Here is a 25,922-nt window from a genome sequence, read left to right as displayed (position 1 = left end):
ATTTGGTGTTAACAGTAAAATTTATGTCAGTGAGTATGGTTTTGAGTTTTAAAACCCACTCTAACAATTGGATGGCAGAAATATATCTGATAGGAATGACAATAAACAGACTACTAAATTTGTAGTTGAAAAAATCTGGTTTCTTTTACTACAATTAAACAAAGATGACAAGTTTTGAATATTTTTTTTTTTTTTTTTTGAACCGGAGTCTCGCTCTTGTCGCCCAGGCTGGAGTGCAGTGGTGTGACTTCAGCTCACCGCAACCTCTGCCTCCTGGGTTCAAGCAATTCGTTTGCCTCAGCCTCCTGAGTAGCTGGGACTACAGGCACCCACCACTACTCCTGGCTAATTTTGTATTTTTAGTAGAAATGGAGTTTCGCCATGTTGGCCAGGCTGGTCTCGAACTCCTAACCTCAGGTGATCTGCCCACCTTGCCCTCCCAAAGTTTTGAATTTTTAAAAAACTTGACATTTAAAATATCTGAAATTTCCTAATATCTATGTGCTTAAATAAATGCTACTAAAAAGTTAATTATGTCTTTCTTTTCTAATAAGACTTTCATGGAATTCCATGAGAGACAGAAGACTGTGTAGTCAATTTTTAGGCTCATGGAATATTGAAAACTGAAGCCACACAGATGCATCAACGTACAGCGAGACTTGCAGTTTCATGTCTGACATGTAAAGAAAATGTGAGTTGTCACTCATATCCTTACAAGAAGAAGAAAACTGAACAAAATGAGAATCAATGAATCTTTTTAGATCCATCAGAGAATTGAGGTCACAGTGTGAACTATAGCCCCTAAAACTGCAGATACGGTGAAATACATCGAATGAGAACAAACAGAGAGCAGAAGCCACTGGAACCAGTAATTGGTAGAAACAATTAAATAGTAATTGATGAAATAAATACTAGAGGCTAAGTGGAGATTCACTTGAGAGTTAAAAACTCTTGGGAGTCCAGTCTTAGAGATGCCTCACATTTTTTGTGAGCTTTACTTCCAGGACCCTCATCAGGTAATCACAATGAAGAACAGAGAAATCTCCTCTTGTGCTTTAGGGAAAAGGAGAGGCAAAATAATCCTTTTGAAATAAACCTAGAGTATTCTTCACAACAAAAACCTGGGTGTGCACGTGCGCACACACAAATGCACGACATTACCTGAGGCTTTTCTGACACCTGGGAGAAGGGAAGCACCCAAATAAAGGCCAATCTAGACTTCTTGTTCGACATAAAGGCTTCGTGGCTGGCTGAGAAGCATTTGTGAGGGTGACAGCTCCATGAAAGGCTGAGACCTGATAACAGGATTTTAGAACCTCCACCCCCAGTACCTTTCTGGTATATCAACAAGGGTCCTATACAATAATAGTGGCTTACAACTAAAAGAACTACAAATATTAGAAGGAATTTCTAGGGAAACTGGAAGACAACAGAAGAGACAAATACAAGGAAATTAAAGGAACACAAAGCCGGTGATACTATAGCTATATGTGTTAATCACAGCCTAACAGATAATATCCAAAAATCTGACCATACCAAATGCTGTCAAGAATGGGGAGCAACAGGCACTCATGTTCATAGCTGGTAGGAATGCAAAATAGTGCAGCCACTTTGGAAGACATTTTGGCATTTTTTTTAACATTGTTTTACCACACCATCCAGCAATCACACACTTAGATATTTACTCAAATGAGGTATAACCTTGTGTCCACACTAAAACCTGCACATAATTGTTTTTAGCCATTTTATTCCTAATTGCCAAAAATTGGGGATAACCAAGATGTCCCTCTAATAGTTGAATGGATAAAACAAAGTGTGGTATATCCACATAATAGGGTATTGCTCAGCAGTTAAAGAAAGAGTTTATTAAGTCACCAAAAAACATGGAGAATTCTTGAATAAATATCGTTAGGCCAAAGAAGCTAATCTGAAAACGTTGCATACTGTTTGACTCCAACTACATGGCATTGTGGAAAAGGCAAAACTACAGACAATAAAAAGATCCATCATTTCTAGGATTTCAGAGTAGGTTTAGAACAAGGGATTTTTAGGGCAGTGAAACTGTTCTGTATGATACTGTATTGACAAATGTGTGGCAATATGCATTTATCAACAGCTACAGAATTGTATACAACAGAGAGTAAATCCTAATGTAAACTATGGACTTTAGTTAATGCTGATGTATCAATACTGTTTTTTTGTTTTTGTTTTTGTTTTGTTTTGTTTTGTTTTTGAGAATTAGTCTGGCTCTGTTGCCCAGGATGGAGGGCAGTAGCACCATGTTGGCTTACTGCAATCTCTGCATCCTGGGTTCAAGAGATGCTCCTGCCTCAGCTTCCCAAGTAAGGGGGATTACAGGTTAACTTTGACAAAGGTTCAGTTAAACATGCAACTTATTTTCACATTATTAATATTGAAATCTTGCTATTTATAAAACAGACTCTATAAGACCATTAATCTTGATCCAAAGAAAGTGTATCCTACAGAAAAAGCCCAATGGTCACAAAGAAGCAATAGCCATTGTTTTGGGAACTGTTTGTCACACGGAAGTGCCAGCTTTACACTTGTTTTCAGTGTTTCAGAGTATAACAGCAGTATGTCTGTCTGCATATTTGCCCACATTCTTTTTGTTTGACAATATTATAATACTTAATAAATGTACATATTTTCAAGATACCTGCCCAAATTCTGAGGGTCAATATAAACATTAAAAAACTGGTCCTTATCTGAGATCTATTTTATTTTTTTCGTTTTACATTGACTCAAACATTTTGTAACTCAGTCTGTACCCATTCCTCATGGAGAGGAATGAGGTTTCAGGACCATCTTGCCTATTGTTTTGTTTTTATCAGTAGGTGAATTCTTAACATTAGAAAGATTTTCTAAGAATAAATGTGTATTGAACATCTGTGGTTGCCAGAATCCAATGAGTTAGGAGCATTTGTGACATCTCTGCAACCAATTGTTTACAAGTGAAAAACAGACAGATATCTTGAGGTTAAATCTGTTTATATTAGCTTGTGCTCATTTTCTGATTTTTTTGGACTAAAGAATGTTTTCGCTAAACAATAAAGGAAACTTCATAGATTCTTGTCATTAAAAAAATAAGGTGAAGCTATGTCACAAGGTTAAAAATTATATTCTGTATTAAATTTGTATATATATAATTAATTTTTAAAGGTACATAATAGGCATATGAATGAGTAAATTTGTACATGTAATGATTGTTTTTAAATATACATTTTATTTAACACAAAGAATACGACTGACTGCATAAAACGAAGTAAAATCAAAATCTAAATTTGGGTCCCTGGTTACTCTTTTTCTACCTTGATTTTCTATTATGAAAAGCCCCATTTTTCAGAAACCACTTAACACCTCTCATTTTGCATAAGGCTTGATAGATATTGCTTTCTGTAACAACTATTGCCCCCTTAACTTCTTATATTTCTTGAATAAATCAGCCACTTTTATTCAGTAAATGCATATTCAATGCCTAGCCTACTAGATGCCAGAAAAAATGCTAATTACAGAGTAAGACCCTGTTTTCAAGCTATTTATAATCTAAAAAGTACTCAGGACAAGTAAACATTGATTTACAACACAGTAAAATAAATACTAGTTAGGAGAAAGTTCAAAGTTTAAAAGTCACTAAGAGAAGCATAGAGTCTTGTAAGAGTCAGTCTCTCAAAGGAAATGTTATCTAATTGTAATTAAGAGAGAAATAGAGAAATAAGAAATAACAGGGTTGGAGGTGTTGATGGGGTGGAGCAAAGGAGAATTTTACTAAGGGACAGAGTAGGTGCAGAAAAACGAAAAGAAAGGTAATGCATTTGTGGATTCCACAAACTCTTGGCCATTTATTTTTCTAATTCTCTTGTGTAAATTCCAAGTGTCGGTAGCTACTGTTACCTGAACATTTCACAGTACGTTGTTTTGTGATTGAGCAGAGAAAAGTCAGGTTTCTAAAATAATAATCGAAAGGTGAGTGATGTTTACGTTCTTTCTTTAGCTGTCATCTGCTTTTTAAATTTCTCAGGTCTGCTGAAGAGTTAAAGGCAAAGAGTTTAAATAGGTATTTTCCAATGAACGTGTTAGGATATAACCCAATGACTTCTTTGGCAGGCCTCAGTAAACTGAGCTAGGTCTGACTGAGGGTCCTTGCTGTGTTATTTCTTTCCTCATTGACTTCTCTTTCTTCACTCGAATAAGTTTATTCTTTTGACAGTTAACCATAGTCATGTTATTATTTGTCAGTGAGTGAATAAGGGATTCACCCTTCCCAGTCTCTTTTGTGTTTTGCTCCAGGTCTCTTCTTTCTCATTTTTTCCTTAATTTTTCTCCCTCTTTCTTCCCCAACCCCTGACAACAGACTTAGGAATTTGAATATGAGCCAAATAATTAAAAAATAACAGCAGGATATTTCTACATCTCTATGAATGAACATGACTGTGTGGCTACTGCAGCTGCACGTATGGATTCATATCTACATTAATTATTGCATCATGGACTTCACAAAGCCAAGCCCCCAAATTAATCTCCGCCTCCTTCTCTGGCATTCAGAATATAAACTCACCAGAAATATTCCAAATGCCGAAGTGGTTCTCATTTTTTTTTTGCAGCTTAAGATCTGCCTTGATATTTGAAGAGATCTAAACTCGATCAATTTCTTTCACAGGATCAACTAAACAGGTTGTACTTTTTATTATGCATATCAATACTTAGATTTTAGATATAGAAAATATAGAATGCAAATTATATGACAAAGCTGTTAAAAAATGAAATATACAAAGACCAAAATCTTCACTGATACTTTAATTAATCATGTAAAGTATTTAAAACCTTTTAAAATAATTTGTTTGCTGTTAAAAATAATATTTTATGTTTATATAGTGTTTTGTTGCTTATTGCTTTAATGTAAAATTACAGTAGCATTGCTATCTTAAAAAGTGCTGAATGCTGGACATGTTTTCCATTTTACTAATGAGAAAATAAAACAATCAGCATATATGCAGGTAGAATAGAGATTGAATTTTAGTTTTGTGCTCCTGTGATAGGGGGACTTGCAAATAGTGGCATTACTTTCATGTAAGAAACTTCAGATAAACATGACAGAAATCCACAGTACTTGGTAAATCATTAATATGTAGGTCATTGACATATATTGCCTTTTAAATCTGTGAATCCTTAGTAGAAACTAGAGAGCTCCTTGATCTAATAATCAAACTTAACGAATATTTCTCAACATATACTTTGTGTTATAGTGCTGGAGACTGAGATAGAAAGATGTACAAAAGAATAGTCTCTACTTTCAGTCACTTTGCTCTCATACAGGTAAATCTAAGAAAGTGGGGACTATAAGAACCCTATGTATCTATATCTACCATAGTATTCCAGCACTGCCCACAGGGTCTAGGGACAAGGTAGGCATTCACACAGGGAGTGTTTGCTGTGTAAAAGGCAAGTTGGAAGATGCAGGAGGGGAGTATGCAGAAAGGAAGGAAGAAAGAGAGGAAGGAGAGAGGGAAGAAAAAACACTTTCTGAGTTTAATTGAATTTATAAGTCACATTGTAAACAATTTTTATTGATGTTTCTTTCTGAAGAACTGACCTATGTACTCAGGATATGAAGTAGACAATTTCTAACTGAAATAGATCTTTTGAGAAAAAGGGGATCACATAGGAAGTAAATCCATACATTGTAATATGAGACCATTTACCAAAAGGAACAAAATGAGAAAAGATATTTTATTACATGCCACCTACTTTGCCTCTCAGACCAAAATAGACTATGAAGGGGTAGCTGGAAGTCAGCCCACCACTTAATGATAAATCTACCACTCCCAGCTGACTATAAGCCAATTCTTACAAACTTGGCTGAACACCAAGAAAGTTATTCACATGAGTAAACAAACCAATAGGCAGGACAAATGGTGGTGCATTTTATACACATTTCTTCTAGTGAAAGATCTATTTTCTGAGACTAAGGAGAAGGCTTAGGGAACAAGTGATTTATTGATAAGACTAATTTGTAGTTTGGAAATAGAAATCTCATATTTTTGGTGACATTACATCTGATATGACATAGAGGAGAGTTTTTTAAAATTTGAGATTGTCCTAAGGGCTGGGGCAATTTATGTGTGTAGAAGAACGTAGGCAGGTTTTTGGGCAAATGTGAACAGGAGGAATATCTAGAAAGGTTAATGTCAGGAAGGGCAAAATATGTTGGGAAGCTATGTCAGAAACTTGAAATAAGGTAAGTTTGGCAGTTGAAGAAAAAAGATACTAAAGGAATTTGAAAGCTAATGAGAGAAAGTTTGCCTAATTAAAAATTCTGTTAGTAACCTTGAACATGAAATAGATTGTCATGGGATCAGGAGATGAATTAGGAAATGATAACCATCTTGCTTAACCTTATCATTTTTAGCCAAGTCATTTAACGGGAGTATCCAATACCTTATTGATCAAATGGGGAAAAAAGTAATTTTCAAGGTCACAGAGGAATCCTTTATACTCTCAAGATTCCATTTCTTTGATATAACCATCACAGGGTCATTAATTTCATCTTCTTTTCTTTTAAATACATTCACCAAGCATTTGGTTTATTTTAATAAAATGATACATATTCAGGAAATCAAAAATCTTTGACTTAGATACCCAGCAATAATAATCAAATGTAATGATCTTTATTGTTATTTGATGTATACGTAATTGGATAATTTGCTAAAATATTGTAATTCTTGACCTCTTTGTCTTTTTATATGCCCCAGCAATTTTGAAAGAAATTGAAGGCTCTGTGGTTTTTATTTATCATAGAATAAATATAATTGGGTATATCCATATTTTTATTTAGTTTTAAGCATATTACTTCATAATCACTTGTGCTTTCCTATTCTTTTATGTGTTAGACATCTTTCTAATATGGTTAAAAACTCTCTATGTGCCAAAACTATTTCATATGCAACTTTACTATGTTTTTGCCCCATATGTGCAACAACTAAGAAGTGCTAGGTATGTAGGAGGGTCCCATGATATATGTAGTTGTTAATGGTAAAATATTGTTAAGTACATACAAAGTACAAAACACAGTTTTTTTTTTCAGTGTACCACAATGAATTCTGAACTTGACTATTATGAAAACTTTGAAGAACTCCATGGGGTTCTAATGTATAAAGATTTTGTCAAATATTGGGATGATGTGGAAACATTCCAGGCAAGACCAGATGATCTTGTCATTGCCACCTATCCTAAATCTGGTAAATCTCTTTGTTATTCTTTTTTCACCTAAAAATAATAAACCCACTGTAAATGGTAAATATTAAGGTGTTCATGTCATACACACTCATTCTCTATATTAAGAACAGATGCAGTAGTTTTGATATGAACATAGAAAAGGTAGCTCTATTCCATGACCACAATTTTTACCTATAACTTGAATAGCATATTGACAGATGGATGTTGTTGAGCACAGTTAGAAACTTACATAACTTACATAATGAACCTGTATTCATCCCATAATGAAAATTTAAAACTACCAATTGTTTACCTTATATCATTAATGTTGTTGTAAGTACAGAGTATAACCACCACTTTTTACATACTCTAAAACTCTCTTTCAGCTCACCGGCTCTTTAAGTCTATCTACAAAACTCCATTTTTAAGCAGAGTTCTGGAGTTTTACAACTATAGACTTCTAGAAATTAGACTAGTCTGAATTCATATTTCTCCATCTGGTTGTTCCATTTACCACTTGAAAATAGAGTCAAACACACTAAGTATTCCCTTCATTACCTTGACTCTAAATCTTCTTTATTTTCTTCCCTATTGGAATAAATGGCAGCTCAATACCAGTCATCTGAAGAGGAAACCCGTGAGCTATTCTAGATTCAATCCTTCATGCTTATTCATCTGGCATTTGTAACCAATCAAAATATTTTGGTCATTTAGTCTGGTAGATATGTCTCACAGTCAGCCTCTTAACACATCTCTTGTCTCCCTTTCTATTGATCCCTCACTCCACTACTGTGTTTATTCTGGCATCAAAGAAATTCTTCTAAAACACAATTCTGATAATCTTGCTCTTCTGCTTAATATAATATATGTCAGTACTTTTCCACGATTTTTATAAAAACAACTTGGATTCTTTAGTATGAACTACAAGGCTTGCTATCTGCTTGCCTGAACCCCAACTCCTCTCTTCAGATAGGCTCTTTGATTTAGGTCTTATAGTCTATTTCCAATTATTTTCCTAACTACTATACCATTCTTAAGTATCAACTTTAGATTAAAAAGAGAGACCGGGCTTCTGCCTGGTAGAACTGTTTCTTACCTCCCACAAGTGGGGAATTTATACCAGTAATTATTAAGGCTAAGTTGAAGATCACATCCTCTCAAAAGCATTTCTTGTCAAAATATCATGTCAGCAGCAATAACAGTAGCAGCAGAACACTGTGTTATAGATTCCTTCTTTGCAGTTATTTAAATCCCTGTGCCATACTACACAATAGTATCTTAATAAAAACAAAATTTATTTTGCTATTGAACAATGTCACTGACTTCAAAAGGCCGTTAGCTCCCATAGGACAGGAACCAGATTTATCCGTTGCTAAGTTTTCTGACCTAGGCCACAACGTGAGACATAATATGCCATCAATAGAATTTTTGAATGGAAACATGCTTGTGTGCATCACGTATTATTCAAGACTTCTTACTTTTTAGATGTAAAAATTTAAGTCCAAAACTGTTACCACCTTGCACAATGTCACAATTCATCATGAACAAATTTGGACACAGGTCTCAGATGTGCCCTACTATAATATTTATCTTTATCTTTTGAGGTTATTTTTGTGTCCTAAACATAAAATATTATAGAAAACATTTCCTGAGTCTGTGGCTATTCAGACACCCTTTAAATAGCATTGCATTGGTACCTGCCAACTTTATCCATCTATAAATCCAGCACTCCTGTCATCAACTTTACATGGTCAGCAGGAGACTCAGGTTTATTTAATTTTTACAGGCACAACCTGGGTTAGTGAAATTGCATATATGATCTATAAAGAGGGTGATGTGGAAAAGTGTAAAGAAGATGTAATTTTTAATCGAATACCTTTCCTGGAATGCAGAAAAGAAGACCTCATGAATGGTAATGTTCAAGTTGATTTTGAAAACTATTTGCATATATTCTAAGGTGTGTATGTAGATGGTACAAGCAACAAGATCATAAGCAAGAAGGGAAATTAGTATCAGGTCTTCTACATAAGACAGCATATAAATTTATATAAAAATTTAAATCTTGACAGGCTTTGCAGTATAGCATATGTATGGCATGTGTCTGGAATATAGTGAATAAGGACAATTCTTATATGCCTTCAGTAGAGTTTAGTAATATGTAAACATGTATTTCTCTGTGGGTTAAATGTGACGATATTTTAAATACTGAGAAAAATACCCATACATTTTTCAATGATACATGCAAAAGTATATTTGCCACAGATTCTTTTAATATTGTGGAAAATTAGAAACAACCTAAATGCTAATCAACAAAAGAATACTTAAAGGTTGTATAATAACACTATAAAATCATTAAAAATTTTTGGATGTTTCTTGATAGTGCAGTTTAAATATAATATATCAAGAGAAAAAGAATTAAGAGCTATCAAAACATTCATCTGTGTGCATGGTATTGAGATGGCTGTAAATTTGAGAATATAAGTAGATTTGTATAGATAGTTGCTTGCCAAAATATTAATGATTTCTCTCAGGTGATGAAATTTTATTTCATTTTATATTTTTCTCTGTAATTTTCTCTATTTATAGTTCTTTCTTTCATAGTAAGTATTATTATTAGGAACACAACATAGAATCTTTTTTAATTTTTAGTTTTTGTGAATATATATTAGATGCAAATATTAATGGGGCACATGAGATGTTTGCAATGCATGCAATGCATAATAATTACACCATGGAATATGGGGTGTCCATTCCCCCAAGAATTTATACTTTGTGTTATGTACAATCCAATTACAATATAGAATCTGAGAGTTACTTCTGTTTTATAAATATCTATATAAATCCACATAAGTAGTTATAATTTTTGAAGTTGCCTGACCTTTACTTTTTTAAAAATCAGGAGTAAAACAATTAGATGAGATGAATTCTCCTAGAATTGTGAAGACTCATTTGCCACCTGAACTTCTTCCTGCCTCATTTTGGGAAAAGAATTGTAAGGTAACCAGCGTCAAGTGTTCACAAAACTTCATCCAACTCCAAGAAATGATCGAAGGATCTCATCAGCTATAAACACTTTTTTATTTATTCTTTCATTGAATCTATAGGCATTTAACAAATGTGGAACACAGTCAATATTGTCAGAGAGTCTATATTAATTCCAACTCTGTGTTTTGCCAGATGTGGTTCTAAAAAGTCCAGTTAAACTCCCTAAGCTAAGCCTAAGTTATTACATCTGTAGAAGAAAGATAATAATAACATCTTTTTCATAGAGTTGTTCTAAGGTTTAAATGATAATGCTTGTAAAGTGCTTCACATAATTCCTAGCATGTTGTAAACAATAAATGGTAGCTACTTTTGTATTTGTTATTATTACTAATTGTACTGAATGTCCTCCCTTTGCAAAATACTGTGCTTGGTGTTGTTAGGCATGCAAATGAACCAGAAAAGGATAGGTCAGATAACTGTCCTATAATAACTATGTATCGAGTGCCTAATACGTGTTAGGGACATAACAATAAGATACATGCAAGCCTTGTCTTCATGGACACATAGTCCATTGGAGAAAAAGGACAGGTTAACAGACAAGACAAAAAGTATCATAAGTCAAGTAAGAGAGATAATTCTAACTTAGACACTGTAGGTAGGAAAGGCATCTAGGAGCAACATCTCAGATATTTGAATGGTGTATAGGAGGGATGACAATTCAGAGATAATCTGAGGGGGCATCTGAAATTAGTTGAGTTTGATTAAGTGTACACATTGGCTAAATAAGTAAAGGGAGATTAGCTAGGAATTGATTATAAGAAATATTGAAAGTCAAGTTAAGATGTTTGGACTCTGCCATTTTAATGGTAATGAGGAGTAATAGACATATTAAGCTGATAGTTGATACTATCAGTTTTGCTCTTTAAAAATAATGTTGTACATGACCTCAAAATACAGGAAAAACATGAAGTTTGAGACCACAAATTCTGTTCTTCAAGAACTTTCTGCCACCAGTGCTGTTCTTCAAGATCTTATAGTACTATTTGCAGTCATCACTAACAAAAAGGGGATGTATCCCAGTCATTACATATTCCCATTTTGTAATCTGTTACATGGCATATTTGACATTTCCTGTAGATCTACAGACAAAAATCAAAGATCTCCATGCTAGTTTGTTTTTATCATTAGCAATCCTAGATCGACCATATGCGTCCTGCTGAAGTCATTCCATACATAAGGGCAGTCTCATTAGTAAACACCAGTTATATACTTTCCAGAAGATGTGTCATTATTATTTTTTAAGAGATTTGACCAATACACGTTTTTCCTTTGGAGGATAGGTGGTGGAGGTGGACTTGCTGTTAACTCCTTACTTCTCAAATGGAAACAGGTACCATACATTTATAATAGTCCAAGCCTTCACAAAACTGCTTATTTTTCAAGCATTATCAAAGAGTAGGAGATAATTGGAGGGATTCATGTTTGGGTATTTCCAGAGTGATTTACAGAGAAACAACAACAGCAACAACATAAACCAAATGGATAGAGGATATTTGTAAATATCCTTTATGCAAATAGATAAAGGATATTTGGAATGATGGAACAGAAACTAAAAGTGATAAAGATAAGGAAATGACAAAAAGTAACAGACTAGTGGATAATATAAATAACAGGCTAATGGATTTGAGCCATTGGTGTGATTGTAGGAAAGGTATGTGGAATAACTGATGGGGAAGAAGGAAGAAGCGAGATTTCTTGAAAGAAAAGATTATGGCTCAGGATTATGCTTCAAAAGTGAAACCTTTATGGTGAAGGCTTTATTCAGTATTTGGTTACAAAAGTGATTACAAAAGTCTGAAGTAACATAGAAGTAATGATCAATAACTACATAAACTTAGAGAATCAAGTAGATCACACATATCACAATAATATTACACAGAATGATAAAAGAATTTGAATGGAGAATGAAACCATGATGCAGGTATTCAAATCTTCAATTAAAGCAAGGGAATGACTACAAGCTTAGAAATGGCATCAGATAGGAGACGTATAGACTAGTTAAAGTATCATAGGAATAGGTGCAGAATTTTTAAGATAGATTATAATCACAAGTGAATCATTGGGAAACTGATAACTTTGACTCAAGAGAGATGCAGTGCAAGTCATATCTTCAGGAAAGAGCTGGATTTCCCTTGAGGACAGAAAAATAAGCGTGCACAGTAAAAAGTTTGGGGTATTGAATAAGATCTGCCAAAAGAAAGAATATAAACTAATAGGAGTTTAGGGAAAGAGAGATCACTCTTTTTTCTGTCTGGGAAAATAAAAAACCTCATGGAGGACCTGAAGGCAAGCTACAAAATATGGATAGCATTTTGAGAAACGGAAAACGTTCAAGAAAGAGAGACTAGAACAAAGAAGACAAGGGGTGAAAATTCTGAAGTAAATTAATACATACTGTGGCAAAGGGTTCCTCTCAGCTAACAGATGAAAAGAACTAGGAAGAGTTATAAGTAAGATTGGAAAAGTTCAATGTGGCTAATGATGGATTTTAGATGAAAAATGTTCACTTTTATTCTCTAGGTTTTAGAGGCTTTTACAAGAGGGCTATAAAATGAGAGCTATACGTCTAAGAATAAGCTAGATTTCTATAAAATTGTTAGAAAATGTCATTGGTAAGACAATTTAGTAGCTTTAGTCATATTCCACAAACAGTGGAGACTCAACAATATCCTTTCATGACATTGCTTAGGTGCCTGAGGAACTAAGTAGATGCCCATAAGGATACTGGACTTTACTTTCACAGGTCTTTTCATGTAACATTGAGTATCAGACCTAGAGTAGACCACAGATGATCTAACTCAAATCATTTGTTTAGTAAAGAAAACATTTAGGTCAAAAATTACTGGTACTTTGTATTCTTAGTGCCAAAACTAGAAACTAAAACCACAGTTTTCTGATAACGAATTCATTGGTATTTCTTTTGCATGTAAAATGGAAACTAACAAGCTGTTGGTAGAGATTATATTTTCACTGAGATCAATGTGCATATAACTAGAACCTCATAAACATGTTTTTTTTCCTGCAATATTGACAGTGAAGAGACCTCAGAGCTATATATTTTTTTAATTATGTAGAGTGGTGGTGTAGTATACAGACCAGAACACAGTATAGTTGACTGAATGATATGTCAAATGGTTTACTCTCATTGATTTACTCTCAATGCTATATTATTACTAAATTTCAGCTTTGTCTCTTCACTTTTAGATTGAGAATAATAAATAATGTAACTGACTTAATTTATATTGATAAAATTTACAACACTCAAATGAGGTATCATGTGTGAAAATGGCATAATAATGTTATTCTGTTTGTAGTGAGAACAAACAGAACAACACTACAAAAACCACTGCCATCTCAGGTTATTGAAGATGTCTTTATAAATAATTGTACATGTTTTATGTATTTTGTAAAATGAACATGCATTATGTTTATACTTGAAAACATAAATCCTTTTTATAAAAAATCTTGATGAGATTGTTTGAAAAAAATGTTAAGTGGTTTAATATACAATTTCATCCTCTTAGATAATCTATCTTTGCCGGAATGCAAAGGATGTGGCTGTTTCCTTTTATTATTTCTTTCTAATGGTGGCTGGTCATCCAAATCCTGGATCCTTTCCAGAGTTTGTGGAGAAATTCATGCAAGGACAGGGTAGGAACAGCTTCTTTTCACTGAATTTTTTCAAGGTGATATAAGACAAATGCCATCTCCGAGTAAAAGTTTTTATCTGTTTTGGTATGCTTTCTTCCCTGATTCATAGTTAAAACATAGAAATTCTAATGGCGCCTGGAGGTTTAGAGCAACCATACTGTGTCCAGATATAGATAGATGGCAGAATCTGAGCACCCTGGTCCAACATCTAAAAATAAATATATAGAAGTATGTTTGGGGTCGGGTAGCAATTTTACTTTATAAGATTGAGACTCAGTGTCTGATTTTCAGCCTTGTCTCTTTTTAGTAGAAAAAATGTTTTGCATTATGTTATTACAACTCTCTTGAATAAGGAGGGGGGAAGAGATTAGAGAAGAGAGAATGTTCGTTTATTTTCAATAAAATTGCTAGGTTCTATATGAATCTGGAATTCACAAAGAAGGTTGACTATCTACAAAACTCTTCCTCATTCTACCCAGTGTGCAATCTGAATATTTTAACCAGATTTCTCAAATTTGTCAAGAGTTACTTGAGCAGATATTCTGGCAAGTTTTTCTTTTTCATTAAACATTTTGACTCAAGTGTTTAGATTTGAGGAAGAAAGGGTGCAAGATAGTCTAGTATTCACGAAAGAAGGCCATTCTGATCATGTAGCAACAATTATAAAGAAAAATAATAATGAGTTTTCATATCTACACGTGATAATATTAACTTGAGACAAGTATATGTGCTTTGTGTATGTTGCTACATTTTGGGAAAAGTTCTACTAAAGCATAATGAGTAAAACATATGCCTTAAGATTGTCAAGACCTCCACTGTAGGGCAGACAAATATAATTTTGCGTCACTACAAAGGGATAAATAAGATCACTATAAATTTCATTGTAGAATGTTTTCTGTAAAGAAAAATTCCCTAATGGAGTCAAAGAACAGAGGAGGTATACAATGACTTCAGGCAAAGCAGAACCTTTTAACTCACACAACATTATATTATTTTGTCAGCTTTATATTTTATGAAACATTTTTAGTATAAGTGAGGGAAGAGAAAGAAAAAGGAAGAGACAGCATTTGGTTATATTACATCATTTCTAAAATCTAATTTTCTGGAGTAAGAATGACACTAAGGGTACCTAGGAGAGCACCCCTTACCATGTAAACTAATAGTGTAATAAATACTCATATAGTTACTAGTTTTAGTTGCCAAATCTAGTTTGTAAATGGTAAATTTGAGACCGGAACTGCATTCTTCTGACTATTAGACCACTGCTAGTTTCACTAAGTCAACTCCCTTCACTAACAACGTGATTTTACGCACACACACACACACACACACATCAGTTTCAACAATTTTCTCATAAGCTTTAAATCAAATTGATGAGAGAACTTTCCCTACTGTTTTTGTCATAAACTATGTTAAATGATAAAATTCACACTATTTTTACATACACAGATTATTTAACATTCTTTGCCTCTCTTGCTGCAGAGAACTTTGCTTAGGATATACAGCTGATCTATTCTCATTTCATGATCATCTATTTATATTTATTTGTTGCTATTGTTGCTTGAACACTAGTTTTCAAGCAGTTTTAGAAATGATACCACTTTCACACTGTTTTTCTCTCTAATTTTAGTTCCTTATGGTTCCTGGTATAAACATGTAAAATCTTGGTGGGAAAAGGAAAAGAGTCCACGTATACTATTTCTTTTCTATGAAGACCTGAAAGAGGTGAGGAACTTGAAACACATAAGCAACTTGGTAATTTCTAAGAGTTGGCATTTGAAAATACTCTGGATACAAAAATATTCCTTTAAATAAATGATAACAGCCATCTTCTAAATTTTTATAAGAAAAGGACCAAAATAATCCAGATACTTTAGCATAGATTTGAAGCTAGCAAATAAAAATATTCTGAAAATAAATACATTTTAAACCGCAAGTCTCAAAAATGTCAAAGAAAAACTTTGAAAGAACTTGACTTCATGAAACAATAACAACACACACACACACAAACACACACATAGACACACACACACACACACACAAGGAATCAACATGGGAAAGTAATTAACTAGTCTTCAAATGTAGAGATGTTGCAATTGTTAGATAGGTACTATAAAATAACCATGCTTATTATGTTTAAATAAATAAAAGATGAAATTTTAAAAATTACAAAGAAACAAAAGCTATTAAAATTGACAGAGCAGATTTGAAAAAACTAACCAAATATAATTTCTAAAAATAGTTTAAAAATAAATATGGAAAATTAAGAGATGGGTTCAATAATAGATTAGACATGGCTACATAGTGAATAGTTGAAGTAAAAGATGGAGCTAAGGAAATTCCATAGAACGTAGCACAGTGAGATAAATAGGCTATTTGATGAAAAGTAATGGTTCTTACTAAGTATTAGCATTTAAAAAATAAAAAAGTTATTGGTATGTAAGACACAGTGATAAGGTCTCACATATATCAACTCAAACTTCCAGAAGAAGAGTGTAAAGAGAACGTTGAAATATCAATACACAAATTTTTATGGGTTTAAAATTTTCCCATAATCTAGTTTTTCTTCAGTTTTATTGTTAGTCAGTGTAATCCAAAATAAAAATCACTATGAGATACCGGTTTTGCACCCACTACACTGATAACATTTGGGAGGCCGAGGCGGGTGGATCATGAGGTCAGGAGATCGAGACCATTCTGGCTAACACTGTGAAACCCCGTCTCTACTAAAAAAAAAATACAAAAAATTAGCCGTGCGTGGTGGCGGGCACCTGCAGTCCCAGCTACTCTTGAGGTTGAGGCAGGAGAATGGCGTGAACTTGGGAGGCGGAGCTTGCAGTGAGCTGAGACCATGCCACTGCGCTCCAGCCTGGGTGACACTGAGACTCTGTCTAAATAAATAAATAAATAAATGAATAAATATCTGACAATAACAAATATTAGGATGCGAATCAGTGAAAACTAACACACTGTTGATCATAGCATAAAAAGATACAAACACCATGGAAACAACCTGTCATTATCTAGCAAAGGCAACCATGCACATAGTTTAAGATCCTGAAATTCTACTCTTGGACATATACTCTAGAAAAACTCTCACTTGTGTACATTAGGTTATATATTCAATAATTTTCATAGTAGCATTCTTAATAACTGTAAAATTTGAAAACAACCCAGGTATACATATACCAAAGAATCTATATATAATGTATTTTATTGTATTATAATTAGATATTATATTATAATCAAAGGGAATATGCTTCAAAAACACATATCAGTTAGGTAAAATCAAACTATATGTTGTCTACAGATACATACCTAAGTTTGAAACCTATAGAGCAGATAATTTGAAAAATTTGAAATTAGCAGATTTTTTTCTTTTCTTTTTCTTTTTTTTTTTTTTTTTTTTTGGTTGTTTTGTTTTTGTGGGATGGGAGTAGAGGGTGAAGGGAATTCAAAAGAAAAAAAAAAAAAAAAACTAAGAAAACTGTGAACGTTTTTTCCATAAGTTAAGTAGTAGGTAGTAGGTGGTGTACATTGTTTTATTATTTAAATGAGATATATACATATATCTCATAATTTTTAAAACATAGAAAACATAATGAGTTTCTTTATTAAGAGGTGAGAAATTTCTTCTATTTTCTTATCCTTTACTATCACCAAAAAAGCAATTGATCTCCATGTCTTATTCATATATTTGAATAACCTTTAAAATTCTTTATAGTAGTTCAGTAATTTTAGAGTTTTTTTTGGTGAGCATTTATTTAAAATAAAATCATAAATAATATTTTATAAGTTAAATTATAGAATTTAATACTAGATCAAATTTGAATAAGAAAAGCAGTCATGACCTATAGTTTATTATATTATCTAATACTGTGCTCTGTAACTAGACTATTAATGACAGTGAATTTGAAATGCACACAAACAAAATTAAATAGTTACTCCACTCTCTTCCTCCATTCCAAATTGTCCATGTCTACTTACTCCCGATTTTGGCCAATAATGGCCATGTTTAGGTTTCCTCTATATTTGAATTAATAAGAAGGCTAAGAATACACAAATTAATTTTTATTTGTTTCTACAATGTATCCAGTAGGAAAAAAAACAAGATATTACCACTATATATATGTATATATATACACACATACATATGTATATATAAAATAAGATTATGTGTATATATTAAATATGTACACATACATATGAGATGCTTACTTTACACCCATATATACACATAATATTTTTTCTTGTGTCTTGAAGCATCATCTTTTTTAATTTTAATTTTTAATTTTTATGGGTACACAGTAGGTGTATATATTTAGGGGCACATGACATATTTTTATATAGGCCCACAATGCGTAATAATCACATCAGGGTATATGAGGTATTTATCACCTCAAGCATTTATCATTTCTTTGTGTTACAAACATTCCAATTATAGTTTTTAATTATTTTAAAATGTACAATAAATTATTGTCGACTGTAGTCACCATGATGTGCTATCAAATACTAGATCATTCTATCTAGCTCTATTTTTGTACTTATTAACTATCCCCACTTTAGTATTGCAAAAGTTGCACTGAGTGATATAGCTGAATAATGGGGTATATTATAGGAGTGGCACAGATATGGGGATGTTTGTAGCTATGGTATATAGACAACTGATGTTGCATTGTGAGTATTTGACGTTTTACAACTTTTCTTAATTTTTCTTGTTTCTTTGTTTCTCACACCAATAAATTAGGAGAAAAATGAAAATTGCCTGCATATTTTTATCCCCCAAACTTGATTTTTCACAGGGGACTTTAGGTTTTGAGTATGATATTTGTATTCATAGATAACATCTATTATGTGTGATTATGCATCAAGGACTACAATAAACATTCGCATATATTATCTCATTTAGTTTTTTGAAAAATCTTTAAGGTATCTTTTATAAACATTTTATGGATGAGGAAAATTATGCTTAAAACAGAAGATTTAAAAAAATTTCTCCAAAAGTGTTCTTTTTCCTCATTAGAAATCTAAATCTAATATCAGTAGGAGAAAAGAGAAAGGTTTATTTTTTCTTTCATTTAGATAGTGATTTATTCATTTTTAGCAGTTTTAGCAATTTAGTTCTCAAAACATTTTTTCTCCCTAGGATATCAGAAAAGAGGTGATAAAATTGATACATTTCCTGGAGAGGAAGCCATCAGAGGAGCTTGTGGACAAGATTATACATCATACTTCATTCCAGGAGATGAAGAACAATCCATCCACAAATTACACAACACTGCCAGACGAAATTATGAACCAGAAAGTGTCGTCCTTCATGAGAAAGGGTGAGAAAGTCTTGTGGTTTGCCTCAATACTAGAGGAAGTCACAAAGTGATATGGTTATAAGCAAAACTCTAGTGAGGTATTTTAATGCCTGTGAACCCAGCTTCAGTTTTCTTCAACAGTCTCTCATATTTGAACACACTCTTTAAGTTACACTTCTATTATATTGCAATTACCTGTTGATATTTAGTATATGCATCATATTATGTTAAAAATAACGAGCAGACACCTCAATCGCAGCACTGGAAATAATATCACACCCTACTAGTTGTCATTAACCAAGCCTATATGCCTCAGTGTTACAACATATATCATATAGTTCCTTTAAGTTCTAACCAGAAATTCAGCAGAAACGTTTCATTCCTATCTCTTTTTGCGTTGAAGAAATAAGTTTAGAATAGTTTGTCAACATTTTTTTTTTTAACAAGTAGCAAACACCTATCAAGGGTAAGTGGCAAAAAATAGAAATTCAAATATAGCTCTGTTTAGCAAAAATTATCAACATATAAGGAGAAAAACATTCTATTTGGGGGGAGGCACAGCCTGATGAGATATAGCCAGTTAAAAATTTAAAGGCATGTCAGATATTCAGATATTCAGAGTATTGTGACACCAGTCTATTGATATGTGAGGAAGCAGAAACAAACAGAATAGAATCAAATCTTGCTCTTTGAACCATATTGTCAGTGAGAGCATCAGGGACTTTTTAAAATAACAGAAATAGCAAACCTGGTACTGGAGAAAAACAAAACAAAACAAGGAGCCACTGAAAAGAGAATCAATTCTCAAATTATATTTTAATTATGTACTGTTTTGATTATCTGTTTCCTTTTTTTTGTTTTTTGAGACAGAGTCTCACTCTGTTGCTCAGGCTAGAGTGCAGTGGCACAATCTCGGCTCACTGCAACCTCCGCCTCCCAGAATTAGCAGTTCTCCTGCCTCAGCCTCCTGAGTAGCTGGGATTACAGGCGTGCGCCACCACGCCCGGCTTTTTTGTATTTTTAGTAGAGACGGGGTTTCACCATGTTGGTCAGGCTGGTCTCAAACTCCTGACCCCATGATCCACCCGCTTCAGCCTCCCAAAGTGCTGGGATTACAGGCATGAGCCACCGCACCCAGCCTATCTGTTTCCTTTGTCAAAATTCTACGTATAAATATTACAAAGGACTTAAAACAGTTGTCATACTTGCAAATGGTGGCTTGCTGCTATACCCTCAGAACCTATCTGATTTTTTTAGGATACACATTTTCTGTCTTCTGGGTTTTGGGTTATTTCAGTGGGAAAGTTTAGAGCTCCTTGAGCTAGAGGGCAAGTGAACTCTTGAACAGTTTGAAAAAGAAGGCGACTTCCTTCTTCAAGGTGAGTGTTGGAAGTGTGTTGGAAAGCAAAACAGGAAAAGCCTGCTGGACTATTGTCATTACACAGAAGGGAAGCACTGTCTGGCTGGCAGTAGCGGGAGAAGTCATAAAGAGGCAGTAGATATAAAGAAAGCCTGAATATCAATAAAGAATTAGATGTGGTTAAGGGAATAACTTCCAAGCTTATGTGTAGATACCTGGTGTTGACATTACACAGGTCATTAAAATGTACATGGAGAAACCACAATATGATAAGGAATAAAATGAATTTATTTTTGAACTAATTGAATTTGAAAAACTTGGCCATCTTTCAGGTGGCAAAGTCATGCAGGCGGTTGTATATAAAGCTTAAGTCTGGATTTTAGTGCTAACAGCATTAAGATGATATTTAACACCTCGAGAGCGGGTAAAACATGGATCTTATCCTGGGAGCCCCAACAACTGAGATGAAACTTGAGAAGAAAAAATAAAGTGGCATGAGAAGAAAGAATCAGAGAATTAAATTTGTCATTTTTTAAAACAAATTAGGACAAGCCCACCTTTGTAAGCCCAAATAACTATATCATTAATGGTATACATTTTATTCCTAAAATTGAGAATTACAAGAATAATATTTGATTAGGTGTAAATGAAAGTTATGAAATTAGCAAACCTAATGATTCTTTTTTGAAGGCTTAATACTTACTGCACTTTCTTTTTTGTTACAGGAATTACAGGAGACTGGAAAAATCACTTTACAGTAGCCCTGAATGAAAAATTTGATAAACACTATGAGGAGCAAATGAAGGAATCTACACTAAAGTTTAGAACTGAGATCTAAGAAGGTCTTTCTTTACTTAACATATCTGATATTAAAGATTTCTTTTCATTATTCTCCACTTTTTCTTATTTTAGATTGTTAGAAAAGACATAATCATGGATTACGGTGACATTTTCTTTTTAAATTTTTGTTTAACAATTTTTTTGAGACAGAGTCTCACTCTCTTGCCCAGGCTGGAGAACAGTGGCACAATCATGGCTCATTGCAGCCTTGACCTCCTTGACTCAAGTGATCCTGCCACCTCAGCCTCCCAAGTAGCTAGGACTACAAGCATGTGCAACCACGCTTGGCTAATTTTTTTTATTTTTTTATTTATTTTGTAGAGATGAGGTCTTACTATATTGTCCAGGGTCATCTTGAATTCCTGGGCTCAAGTCTTCCAAATAGCTGCAACAACAGGCACACACCACCATGCTCAACTAATTTTAATTTTTTTTTTTTTTTGTATAGACAGGGGCTTGCTATATTGTCCGGGCTGGTGTCAATCCCTTGAGTTCAAGTGATCCTCCCACACCAGTCTCCCAGAATACTGGGGTTACAGGCATGAGGCACCATGCCTGGCCCAGGTAACATGTTTATTGAGCTGTACATATACATGAGAAATAAGAAATTTTTTTTTTCTGCTATCATCTCTTAAATTTTGTTTTCTTTTTCTTTTGCTTCCTCTTCTTCTTTTCTATTTTTTATAAATATTATGTACAACTATAACCTATGGGAATGACGTAATAACATAGAATATTCATCTTGTTAGAGTTGTATTAAAAATAAACAAGCATTTCAAATTATTTCTGTGATTGATTTTTCCATTTAGTAGGACATTAGTATATAATAAAAATGGTGCATGAACTTTGAAGACTCTAGAAGAAGGAATGAAAGAATATATAATTTGGGGGCATAACTATAGCTATGATTTCTTTCCTTATTTTCTTTGATTTTATTTATTTATTTCTTATTTATTTATTTATTTATTTTTTGAGACGGAATCTCCCTCTGTCGCCCAGGCTGGAACATAGTGGCGCCATCTCAGCTCACTGCAAGCTCCGCCTCCCGGGTTCACGCCATTCTCCTGCCTCAGCCTTCGGAGTAGCTTGGACTACAGGCGCCCGCCACCACGCCTGGCTAATTTTTTGTATTTTTAGTAGAGACGGGGTTTCACAGTGTTAGCCAGGATGGTCTTGATCTCCTGACCTCGTGATCCGCTCGCCTCAGCCTCCCAAAGTGCTGGGATTATAGGTGTGAGCCACTGCGCCCAGCCCATTTTCTTTTACTTTCTACAAAATGAGTTAATTTTAAATTTACCTTAGTCTAACTCATTTTTTTTTAACATAACACAACTGATTTCCAAACATCTAAAGATAATTCCAATGAGTGTTATTTATCTTCAACTAGTTTGAAATATTTATGCTTTAGGGTTCCTTTCTATTCTTTTTCTGTACTATGTTTAGTCAATGCTTCCTTTCATTAACACAGAGGAGACAGAAGATCATTACATATTTACCTTGGGTCTTCAGTAGAACACTTATCTAGACTACAATAGACTAAAAGGCCAAATCTGGGGAGAAATCCAGATGATTTAGTTTCTTATTTTTTGGAGAAAAGTTCATGGATTTCTGAGCACCTTGTTCAATAGTTATAGTTTTCAGAATCAAAGTTTTTCTTTAAATGATTAACACAGTTATTCATTATACAAAAATTGGAGAGTCTTGGAAACTATTAAGATATTGCAGAGGACAGTCTTTGCTAGGGGAATCAGAATGAATCCCTGAAAACAACAATTGTTATACATTTTTTATGTGCCCATTTAGCCATAATTTTTTAAGTTTCACATTATAATGTCCAATAACTTTGTTAGCATGTATTTTGTAAGACTCATAGTTGATGTTGCCCACATTATAATTGACGTAAGTTAAGGAATAATAAACCTACATATCTTTCTGACATCAGTCCTTAGTGGAATAACATATTCCAGTTTAGCCTGAATAAAAATTGGACCAATTACATCTTTCCAAAGCTTGCCCAGAAACTTTTGTATCTTCTTTGGAGAAGTAATAGGGCTGGGATCTAGCTTCAATTTCACATGGAAACTTTAACCCCTTTAGATTCTTGGCATCTTCCTGGAGCTGGGCTTACAGTCCATATGGACTGGAGACAATGAAAACCTTGGACAGCATCATGTGGTAAAATACATAGGGGAGGCCAGTGTAGCTTTGGTTCTGTGCTTCCAAGAAAGCTACAGAAATTTTTATCTCATTGCTTAGTATTTCCAAATAATTATATCTCTAGAGCAATGCCTTCAGGCCCAGATAAATTCATAGAAATACTTTTTAAAGGCTTGTTGACTGACTAATACCATGTGTTATCATTTGAATGTGTTCCCCAAAAGTTTATGTGTTGAAAACTCAATTAATCTGCCCTCATGAATGGATTAATTGACTAATGAGAGCTCTGCACTCATGAATGGATTGATGTCACTATCCCAGGAGTGGGTTCATTATTGCCAGAGAGACTTTGTTACAAAAGTGAGTCCTCTTTGGCTCTTGCTGTCTCACATTTGATGCCTTTTATGTTATGTTGCAGCAAAAAGGCCCTCACCAGATGCCAGTGCCATGCTCTTGGACTTTTCAGTTTCCCAAACTGAGCCAAAGAAATTTCTGGATTTTATAAATCCCAGTTTATGGTGTTCTTTATAGTAACAGAAAATCAACATCTGTCAACACTAGGAAGTATTCAGTTAGCACTTATGGGTGTGATAATTGCTCATAATCAGAGCCATCCCATAAAGTTCCTTCATATGATTAAACTACCTTAGAATTCAACTTAAGAAACGAATAAATGAGATTGTATGGGACTATACCTGACAGCATAAAATAAACAAGCATCCATGTTGATATAAATAAATGATTAAATAATTAAATGTGGTAAATAAATATACCATACAGAAGAATTTCACCTACTTACATATAGTTCCCCATGCCATTCCTTAAGTGTGAGATTCATATAGGGATTTTCTTATAAAGGGCAAGAAGTACAGTATGGGGGGAAGAGTAATTTTAGAGTGGAGAAACCCTACCTCAGCCAGGTAATTCCCCTTTTGTATATGACTAATTACCTGATCACGCGGATCACCTTCTATGTTCTGCTCCCTATCAGACCTCTGATCTCACTGCCACTTTCACATTCCCCAGGGATGCTACTGTCTGCTAGGCCTCTGAAACTCCTTAGCCCCTTGTCATGCTACCATTTTCAAAGAAACAAATGGAAACAAAAAGAAGAGAGAAAAGGAATTTTCACTTATTTTTAGATCTAATGTCTTCAGGGTTCAATCAAAAGTACAGTGTCATAAAAGACCTCCTTCTTCTCCCTTTGCTGACACCTACCTTATCCTCATAAGCCAGAAGACTTGGAAAGGTTCTGGTTCATGTCTCAGGTAACTTCTGAGAAATCAAGACATGTCTTCATTGGAATAGCAAGATTTAACTCTCTTGAATTCTGTTCTTTCTGGGTTTTGGCCCAATATTTAAAAATTTTATTCTCAGTTCAGCAAAATGAAATAAGCTTAAAATAAGCAGAATAAAGTAAAAAATAAAAACAAAAACAGAAATAAACTGGATACAGGAAAACAATGGAGAAAATTAATGAAAGCAAAAGCTATTTCTCAAAAAAGATTAATAACATTAATAAACCTCTACAAAGACTGACAAAGATGGGAAAACAAAGGACCTACATCACTAAAATCAGCAATAAAATAAGAAATATAACCACAGATTCTATAACCAGTGAAAGCATAAGAAGAAAAGCCTGTAAGCTTTATGCTAGTACATTTGACAATTTAGAAAGAATGGCCAATTCCTTAAAAACCACCTACTACCAAACTCATAGAAGACAAAATAAAATACCTGAATAGTCCTATAACCATTACACATGTAATAAAATACTCTTGAAAGAGAATTCCCAAAGCCTAGATGACTTCAGCGAATTTTATGAAACATTTAGAAAAGACACCTAGTAATTGTAATGATACCTGTCTTAAAATATTAAAAACTGGCCAGGGGCAGTGACTTAACACCTGTAATCCCAGCACTTTGGGAAGTCGAGGTGGGAGGTTCGCTTGAATCTAGGAGTTTAAAACTAGCCTGGGCAACATAGTGAGACCCCATCTCTACTATGTATGTATAACTGGTTTGAGATTCTTGTAATTTTTCACATAACCAATATATTTTCTATTATGTGGTTCTTTTTCGTCTTTAGGGTTTGAATCATGATGCTGAGAAGTGGCAAAGTTTTTAAATTTTCAAGTCTATCAATCTGCACCATAATGGAACTTAAAGTTGAAGTTGAACCCTCTCATTTAACAAAATATGAAGACACAGTTATATATTCATCCTTTCTGAACATCCTAAACTAATACTTTATTTGACTCTATAAAAAGGTCTTGATTAATTTTTTTTCTTCTCTTTCAGGGAAAAAGCCAAAAAAACCTTAATAAGAA

General features: G+C 33.7%; 1 protein-coding gene across 5 annotated transcripts; it reads left to right on the top strand.

Moving 5' to 3' along the window:
* Positions 1-3,734: 3,734 nt before the first annotated feature.
* LOC105477355 (sulfotransferase family 1E member 1) lies at positions 3,735-25,850 on the top strand. 5 transcript variants are annotated; one of them, XM_011733829.2, is made up of 9 exons: positions 3,735-3,984; positions 4,623-4,692; positions 7,103-7,256; positions 9,020-9,145; positions 10,133-10,230; positions 13,803-13,929; positions 15,560-15,654; positions 19,076-19,256; positions 21,321-22,218. In XM_011733829.2, the coding sequence occupies exons 3-9, from the start codon at positions 7,112-7,114 to the stop codon at positions 21,431-21,433; spliced, it is 885 nt and encodes a 294-aa protein (XP_011732131.1). In that variant the 5' UTR covers positions 3,735-3,984; positions 4,623-4,692; positions 7,103-7,111; the 3' UTR covers positions 21,434-22,218. The 5 variants fall into 5 exon arrangements, with proteins under 5 accessions (XP_011732131.1, XP_011732132.1, XP_070949570.1 ...); XM_071093469.1 differs by lacking the exon at positions 3,735-3,984 and adding an exon at positions 25,682-25,850 and having other exon boundaries at positions 4,588-4,692; positions 21,321-21,437; XM_011733830.2 differs by lacking the exon at positions 7,103-7,256.
* Positions 25,851-25,922: the final 72 nt, after the last annotated feature.

This window comes from Macaca nemestrina, chromosome 3 (assembly GCF_043159975.1).
Source record: "Macaca nemestrina isolate mMacNem1 chromosome 3, mMacNem.hap1, whole genome shotgun sequence".
In the NCBI taxonomy this organism is placed as follows: domain Eukaryota; kingdom Metazoa; phylum Chordata; class Mammalia; order Primates; family Cercopithecidae; genus Macaca; species Macaca nemestrina.
The sequence above is the reverse complement of the archived record's forward strand: the minus strand, read 5'-3'. Positions and strand labels throughout refer to the sequence as shown.